This window comes from Oncorhynchus keta, chromosome 14 (assembly GCF_023373465.1).
Source record: "Oncorhynchus keta strain PuntledgeMale-10-30-2019 chromosome 14, Oket_V2, whole genome shotgun sequence".
Lineage (NCBI taxonomy): Eukaryota > Metazoa > Chordata > Actinopteri > Salmoniformes > Salmonidae > Oncorhynchus > Oncorhynchus keta.
This window is the reverse complement of record NC_068434.1, coordinates 57590016-57599387: the sequence shown is the minus strand read 5'-3', so window position 1 is coordinate 57599387 and position 9372 is coordinate 57590016. Positions and strand designations below refer to the sequence as shown.

General features: G+C 41.1%; 1 protein-coding gene across 1 annotated transcript; it reads left to right on the top strand.

The window, feature by feature from the left end:
* The first annotated feature begins 2608 nt into the window (after positions 1-2608).
* LOC118393664 (fin bud initiation factor-like) lies at positions 2609-4586 on the top strand. The gene has a single exon (XM_035786596.2). It carries the CDS (start codon positions 3049-3051, stop codon positions 3676-3678), a length of 630 nt encoding a protein of 209 aa, XP_035642489.1. The 5' UTR covers positions 2609-3048; the 3' UTR covers positions 3679-4586.
* The last annotated feature ends 4786 nt before the right edge of the window (positions 4587-9372 follow it).

The following is a 9372-nucleotide window of genomic DNA, read 5'->3' as shown; positions in this document are numbered from 1 at the left end:
CTCCGGCGCCTGACTAGAAGACCGCTTCGTTTGCCCCTTTTACGGCATGTTTTTTTGGGTCGCCGGCTGGGATCCGATCCATTGTCCTGGGTGGAAGGCAAAACACAGGATCTGCTTCGGGGATCATATTCCTGGTCGTAATGATGGTGAGTTGACGTTGGTCTTATATTCAGTAGTTCCTCCCGACTGTATGTAATGAAACCTAAGATTACCTGGGGTACCAATGTAAGAAATAACACGTTAAAAAAAATAATACTGCATAGTTTCCTAGGAACACGAAGCGAGGCGACCATCTCTGTCGGCGCCCAGTGTCTGGTCTGGAGTGTGAAGACACAAGCTCTGCTGGTCGGCAAGCTCTGCTGGTGTCTAACTTCAGGTATCTCGGCGTCATTTTGGACTCCAACTTGACATTTAAGAAACATGTGAAGAAGGTGCTTAACACGGTCAAGTTTGGATTATCCAACATTATGTTTATAAGACCTTACCTTCCTCTGGAGGCCACCAAACGATATATGCATGCTATGATCTTCACATGTGCAATATTGCCTCACATGCTGGTCACAATCAGGAGCTACTTTTCTGAAACCAATCGAATCTACAAACAAACACTTAAGATTTCTGATAACCAAACAGTTACCACCATTGTCACATAAAAAAAAATCTAAAACATGGCTCAAATCTATCCAAACTTGTACACATTAGTTATTTATGGTTCCTCATACACTACCGGTCAAACGTTTTAGAACACCTACTTATTCAAGGGTTTTTCTTTATTTTTACTATTTTCTACATTGTAAAATTATAGTGAATACATCACAACTATGAGATAACACATGGAATCATGTAGTAACCAAAAAAGTGTTAAACAAATCAACATATATTTTATATTTGAGATTCTTCAAATAGTCACCCTCCTGGAATGCTTTTCCAACAGTCTTGAATGAGTTCCCACATATGCTGAGCACGTGCTGGCTGCTTTTCTCTGCAGTCCGACTCATCCCAAACTATCTCAAATTGGTTGAGGTCAGGGGATTGTGGAGGCCAGGTCATCTGATGCAGCACTCAATCACTCTCCTTCTTGGTCAAATAGCCCTTACACAGCCTGGAGGTGTGTTGGGTCATTGTCCTGTTGAACAATAAATGATAGTCCCACTAAGCCCAAACCAGAAGGGATGGCGTATCGCTGCAGAATGCTGTGGTAGCCATGTTGGTTAAGTGCGCCTTGAATTCTAAATAAATCAGTGTCCCACCGTGAGCATTTCTCCTTTGCCAAGATAATTCATCGACCTGACAGGTGTGGCATATCAAGAAGTTCATTAAACAGCCTGGTCATTACACAGGTGCACCTTGTGCTGGTGATAAGAAAAGCCCACTCTAGTGCAGTTTTGTCACAACACAATGTCAGAGATGTCTCAAGTTCTGAGGGAGTGTGCAATTGGCATGCTGACTGCAGGAATATCCAACAGAACTGTTGCCAGAGAATTTAATGTTATTTTCTCTACTATAAGCTACTAATGTCATTTTATAGAATTTGGCAGTACATCCAAGTGGCCTAACAACCGCAGACTACGTGTAACCACGCCAGCCCATGATCTCAGTGTAACAGAATAACTTTAAACCGTCCCCTCGCCCATACCCGGGCGCGAACCAGGGACCTTCTGCACACATCGACAACAGTCACCCACGAAGCATCGTTACCCATCGCTCCACAAAAGCCGTGGCCCTTGCAGAGCAAGGGGAACTACTACTTCAAGGTCTCAGAGCAAGTGACGTAACCGATTGAAGCGCTATTTAGCGCGCACCGCTAACTAAGCTAGCCGTTTCACATCCGTTACACTCACCCCCCTTTTGACCTTCCTCCTTTTTCCGCAGCAACCAGTAATCCGGGTCACAGCACCAATGTAACAGAATAACTTTAAACAGTCCCCTCGCCCATACCCGGGCGCGAACCAGGGACCTTCTGCACACATCGACAACAGTCACCCACGAAGCATCGTTACCCATCGCTCCACAAAAGCCGCGGCCCTTGCAGAGCAAGGGGAACAACTACTTCAAGGTCTCAGAGCAAGTGACGTAACCGATTGAAACGCTATTTAGCGCGCACTGCTAACTAAGCTAGCCGTTTCACATCTGTTACATCAGCATCTGGCTTCTTCACCTGCGGGATAATCTGAGGAGGGGAGGAGGGGTGTTTGTTGAGGAGTATTTCTGCCTGTAATTAAATCCCTTTGTAGGGACAAACTGATTCTGATTCCCTGCCCAGTAATGTGAAAGGGCCTAATGAATTTATTTCAAATGACTGATTTCCTTCTATAAACTGTAACTCAGTAAAATCTTTGAAATTGTTGCATGTTGCATTTAATTTTTGTTCAGTATAATTAGTCTCGAGTCTGTCAGGTATCACAACTATAAAGCCAATGTAACTGCCTGTTTTACAAAAGTAGGCTACCACATGGATATGCATTCATTAAATTTGAAAGTGTATTGTGGGCCGAGACTGTATTCTAATTATCGGCATATTGGCCAGGACCCGGCCTGTAGTCAAATGAGACTGCGCTTCCTTTTAAGTGACGGAGCGGGGATGTAATTTGAGAGTTGAAAGGGGGTAGGCTATCATCAGTCAAAACCAAGCGCGGTGCTTGAGAAATCCAGATGTTGAGTTTGAAATTGAGGCACAAACCTACGTCGGGCACGCTCACATTTATTTCAGTTGGATGCGTTTGGTATATTACTCTTGCGTGACGTCTTTGGGGTTTCTCTTTGTAAAGTTTAGGGAAAGTATTCCAAAGTTTCACGTGACTGTTTGTGGCTGAACCAACAGCTACTTTCCTTGAAAAATAGTTGGCAACACTTGCTGCATAGGCTACACGAGGAGCGACCTTAAAGAAGACTTACAAAAATAGGTACTTTCGGTCTTTTAACTCTTGGATACCACATGCACTGCACGTTTGGAAATGTTGTGATTGGTGAGGGAATTAAATAACATTTTTCTTGCGCTATAAAGGAAAGCCCTCTTCTATTTCTCACGTATTGCCAGAAGTGGATAGGATGGCTTTTCTCCACTTACTCGCTATTGGGATGTTTTCATTGCCGCTCTGCGGTGCGTTTTTTAATGGACCTCTGTATCCCGAGATGTCTAACGGCACGTTCCATCACTACTTTGTGCCAGACGGCGACTATGAGAATAACGATGATCCGGAAAAATGTCAAATGCTTTTTAAAATGACAGACGACCGAAAATGCGTTCTTGACGAGGACCAAGATTCGGTCATCCGAGACGATTTCACGATCATCAAGAGACACATCGAAGACGCGGCCAGAATGCTGGAGGGGATCGGGAAAAGTATTTATTTTGATTTGGACGGAGAGGACAGCTATGGAAAATATTTGAGAAGGGAGACGACTCAGATTGGCGAGGCTTTTACAAACTCTGAAAAGGCTCTGTTAGAACTGGAGGTGAAATTCAAACAGAGTCAGCAAAACGAGCTGAAAGAGGAGCACCGCATAAACGACGACTTTCTGAACATGGTTGTCCACACAAGGGACGTGCTAAAGGGAACACTGGACATATCTGTGGGGTTGAAGGATAAACACGAGCTTCTCTCTCTCATAATTCGAAGTCACGGGACCAGATTAGGCCGACTGAAAAATGAATACATGAAGGTTAAACTTGGGTAAATCGGTTAAACCTAGTTATAAAAGTAGACTATGAGGAAAATAATATTGGCGAAGTCATGTCGAATTTCATTGCATATTTATATTAACGGAGAGATAAAACATGCAGAGACAGATATGATACCAGTGTTTTATTTATTCAAAAAATACAATAGACCTAGTAAAATGTAATTAATTGACAATGTTGTCAGTTCATTTTGTGTAGGTAGGTTTACTTGTGGCAACATTATTTGGGCATTTGCAATATGGCGTTGCGTTAAAATGCCTTTGCAATTGATAATTGTCGATGCCTTGCTCTGATGGAGATTTCAAAGATGACTTATTCATTCATAGCGGTGACGTTGTCTAACAGTTGCAAACAGGTGTTATTTATACAGTATGTGACATAGGCCAACATAATCTACTTGGCAGCATATTTCTCTCATAAATCTTGCCTTCAATTGAGTGAATTTGTCAGGAAAATATTGAAATGTTTACAATGCATCACAATTTGCATTTTTCTTTTTACAGTAAGGCCAATTAACAAGAGCTTTAAATAATACTTTGAACAATTATTGACTTTGTTAAACATATAAGGTTGTGACTTATTATTTGTATATCCCTTTGCCATTTTGTGAATGCAATATCATTTGGGGAGATGTTCGGAGCATGTTATTGGAATAAATGCTGTGCGTGTCAATATAAATGTGACGGAAGAGCTTAATTGTATTCTTTATTTTTGGCTAATATGTTTCAATATCTGCAATATATATTGTTTTTCTTTTTAAAATTATATATATGGCAACAAGTATGATAAATACTTAAGACTGCAGGCAGCACTCATGGACTTCAAACACTTATGTCTGTGGCAACATTCCTAAAAGGTTTTGTGTGTTCCGTTTTTAATTAAAGATTTTGTGTTTGAAGTTCTACTCAGGTGTTGGGACAACTGGTTATTATAGACAAGACTGAACTACAGCTGGTGAAACCAATGATTTACACAGCTTTCTAGGTCAAATGGTAGTTATCCTCTTTACAGGTTCATCTCTTGTATGACCTAAATTGATATTGTTGTATGATGAAACCATCTATTTTTTAAATATTTGTGCAAATCTTTCTAAAACAGAAAATGGACATCAATCAACAAAGAGGTAAGAATATGTACTGAATACTATGAGAATATGTTGAAGGCTAGCTGTATTGGGTGCAGATGACTGAACTGCTCACTTTTGTGTCTGTGTCTGCAGGTATCTGAACAAAATCCAAGGTGTGAATACTGTCATGTGCTATTTTGTGGATTCACAGACTTCACCCCCGTACATCTCTGATGAATATAACAGGAAACCTGTTTGATCACCATGAACTGCAAAATCATTCTGGCTATGGATACGGAGAACATCAACGCATTAACATCAACACATCAGAGGATATACCCATTGGACTTGGGGCTCTGCTGGGAGTTTACCTCATATTTGGATATTTTTATTCTGCTTTGCCATTTAAATCATAATAAATACTGACAATTAAAATAGCACTCTTCATGACATTGTTCATATCCCTCTTGTTGGTGGAAATTATTTATCATTACTAAAGCAAATATTCTTGCAATTCTATACATTTGATATTATTTGAGTGACCAAAAATTACAACAGAATCTGTGCTAAAAAACCTAAATAAAAACGTTAGTTGGCTTGGGCTAGTTGATCTGTATATTTCTGACAAGTTATAAATAGCTCTAAGGTATGCAATGACTAACATGGCAAAAGGAACTGATGATGCACTACCCAATTTCAAAATTGCACCTTGTGAATTCTACTGTTACAACTTTCAAGAGTAAGTTTAAAGTCGGACTGAGTTCCTTAAAAACATTTTATTTGTGTATAAATTTTGGGGGAAGCACTGCTCTAGACTTATGGTGACACAATAAAAAGTAGATATGTAACGCTCAGTGTGTTACATAAAGTAGGCTACGTGTAGACATCTAAATGTCACATCTTGATTGACAAGATTTGAAAAACCCTAATTTGTGGCTTGATGTGTAATAATGCAGTTGATTTCCAACTCAATACATTTTTTTTTTTCATTTCCTGAAATGACTGAGTTAAAATGGAATTTATCCCAACCATGGTGGTAGCCTGACAGAAGTCAAGGGCTGTGCGTGCAATAGCGATATGAGCAATTAGGCCAGTGAGAACACAATGTTCAAAGATTTACTCTTGGCATTGCTCTAGTTGATTTATTAGAAACAGTATGTACTTTATTGTTTATTATGCTGGTATTTATGATCCCTCTGTATTTATGATCATGGAAACAGAATAAAAATCTCTTGCTGTTTCTACACCTTGAAATATTCCAATGCATGGACTTCAGATGCGGGCCAGTATCCTGTTATAGGAAGGATACATGTTTTAAACAGAGCACAGACAACTTGTTTGTCATATGATTTAAAGTATCTGATAAAGTTCATTGTTGAACATCCTGGGCTAACTTACCATCACCAATGGAACTGCACAACATTTAAAAAATATTGTGGAGTTCATGTAGGCTACTATTTATGCAGGCTACATTAAATTGTTTGTACCTTCATCACATTGTTTGCGTTCAACACTATAATGCCCACAAAGGTCATCACTAAGCTAAGGACCCTGGGACTAAACACCGCCCTCTGCAACTGGATCCTGGACTGGGCGCCCATAGGTGGTAAGGGTAGGCAACAACACATCTGCCACGCTGATCTTCGACACAAGGGCCCCTCAGGGGTGAGTTCTTAGTCCCCTCCTGTACTCCCTGTTCACCCACGACTGTGTAGCCAAGCACGACTCCAACACCTTCATTAAGTTTGCTGACGACACAACAGTCGTAGACAACGCCTGATCACAGAAAAAGATGAAACAGCCTATAGGGAGTTCAGAGATATGGCAGTGTGGTGCCAGGACAACCTCTCCCTCAATGTGAGCAAGACAAAAGAGCTGATTGTGGACTACAGGAAAAGGAGGAACAAACACGCTCCCATTCACATCGATGGGGATGTAGTGGAGTGGGTCAAGAGTTTCATGTTCCTTGGTGTCCACATCACCGTCCAAACAGACCAATGCAATCTACACACAATACCCCCATAATGACAAACAGGTTTTTAATATTTTTTGCAAATTAAAAACAAAACAAAAAAACAGATACCTTATTTACGTAAGTATTTGAACTGTTTGCTATGAGACTCGAAATTGAGCTCAGGTGCATCCTCTTTCCATTGATCATCCTTGATGTTTCTACAACTTGATTGGAGTCCACCTGTGGTAAATTCAATTGTTTGGACATGATTTGCACACACTTGTTTGTATAAGGTCCCACAGTTCACAGTGCGTGTCAGAGCAAAAACCAAGCCATGAGGTCGAAGGAATTGTCCGTAGAGCTCCGAGACAGGATAAAAAATAAAAATAAATGTATTTTAACTTTATTTAACAAGGCAAGTCAGTTGCCAGTCAGAACAAATTCTTATTTTCAATGACGGCCTAGGAACAGTGGGTTAACTGCCTTTTCAGGGGCAGAACGACAGATTTGTACCTTGTCAGCTTGGGGATTTGAACTTGAAACCTGCCGGATTGTGTCGAGGCACAGATCTGTGGAAGGGTACTAAAAAACATCTGCAGCATTGAAGGTCCCCAAGAAAACAGAGGCCTCCGTCATTCTTAAATAGAATAAGTTTGGAACCACCAAGACTATTCCTAGAGCTGGCCGCCCGTCCAAACTGAACAATCGGGGGAGAAGGGCCTTGGCACGGGAGGTGACCAAGAACCCGATGGTCTCTCTGACAGAGCTCCAGAGTTCCTCTTTGGCGATGTGAGAATCTTCCAGAAAGAAAACCATCTCTGAACTCCACCAATCAGGCCTTTATGGTAGAGTGGCCAGACAGAAGCCACTCCTCAGTAAAACGCACATGACAGCCCACTTGGAGTTTGTCAAAGGGCACCTAAAGACTCTCGCACCATGAGGAACAAGATTTTCTGTTCTGATGAACCAAGATTGAACTCTGGCCTGAATACCAAGCATCAAGTCTGGAGGAAACCTGGCACCATCCCTATAGTGAAGCATGGTGATTGCAGCATCATGCTGTGGGGATGTTTTTCAGAGACAGGGACTGGGGGACTAGTCAGGATCGAGGGAAAGATGAACGAAGCAAAGTACTGAGAGATCCTTGATGAAAACCTGCTCCAGAGCGCTCAGGACCTCAGACTGGGACAAAGGTTCACCTTCCAACAGGACAACGACCCTAAGCAAACAGCCAAGACAACACAGGAGTAGCTTCGGTACAAGTCTCTGAATGTCCTTGAGTGGCCCAGCCAGAGCCCGGACTTGAACCCGATCAAACATCTCTGGAGAGACCTGAAAATATCTGTGCAGTGTTGCTCCCCATCCAACCTGATAGAACTTGAGAGAATCTTCAAAAAAGAATGGGAGAAACTCCCCAAATACAGGTGTGCCAAAGTTGTAGTGTCATACCCAAGAAAACTCGATGCTGTAATCGCGGCTAGGGTTGCAAAGGGTCGGGAAACTTTCCGGTAAATTTCTGGAAATTTTCCATGGGAAGTTAAGCCCTGGAATTTGGGTACTTTTTGCTTAAATTCATCAAAATGCTAGCTTATAACAGTTAACCTTTTTGTGGGATACACATAAGAAAATTCTAGGTCTTGTGGCATATTTTGGTTAAACTATCCCCAATTTAATGGAATTGCAACCCTCTGCATGCACAGTGTATTCTTCCATCACATCTTCCATTCTGTGCAACTGAATCTCAAGATCTTGCACACTAATGCGATGCTATTGAGCCCACACTGCTATACTGTCTGAGCCAAGGATTACATGCTTTCTGGTAAGTTTTGATTACAACAACTGGGTAGGGTGAATATATTTCATACGACATACATTATTTTTTGTTAACTAGTAAATAGTAGCCTACAGCCAAATGTGTTTAAATAATTTCTAACTTGTTAACAATTTCTGCTAGTTTTTGCTACTATGTGGGTTTTAGCTAGCTTGAGCCTGCTAACTGAGTGTTCCATACATGTTTAATTTTAAAACATTTATCTTACAAAGGATTTGTTTAATCTAACTGCTTAACTATTTATCTGTATATGGAATTGTATTTGAGTTTTTTTAAACTAATTTTCTTTGAAATCTTTACAGGAAATTGCCAGGGGCACTATCTGATGTGTGGAGACATTTTACTGCAGCTAATGTAGAAGGAAAAGCTATGTACATTTGCAAATACAGTGCCAAATCATACGTGAAGAATGCAATAAAGAATCATCTGGCCATGTGCATAAAGTTCCCTCAGTGCTCACAACAAGCAACCTCTGACAAAAGTCCCTCTACTTCTATTCGAGGTGAAAATAATGAACCGGACACCTTATCGAAAGCAACAGCTCATGGTCCTCCTGGAATCAGAAGTTGTTTTGCCTCAATGGAGGAACATAGTCAGAGAAATGCTGATGAATGTCTTGCTCGAGCTGTGTCTGCAACTGGTTCACCTGATTTTCACAGGCAATGTGTATTGGAAGAGATTTCTGAATGTTCTTCGCCCAGCATACACCCCTCCAACCAGACATGCTTTATCTACTCATTTGCTGGATGCAGAGTTCCACAGAGTTCAAGTGAAGGTCAAGCAAATCATAGAGAAAGTAGACTGTATTGCAATCATCTCTGATGGGTGGTCGATTGTTC

Coding starts and splice junctions, on each gene's coding strand:
- LOC118393664 (XM_035786596.2), top strand. CDS start 3,049: ATGGCTTTTCTCCACTTACTCGCTATTGGGATGTTTTCATTGCCGCTC.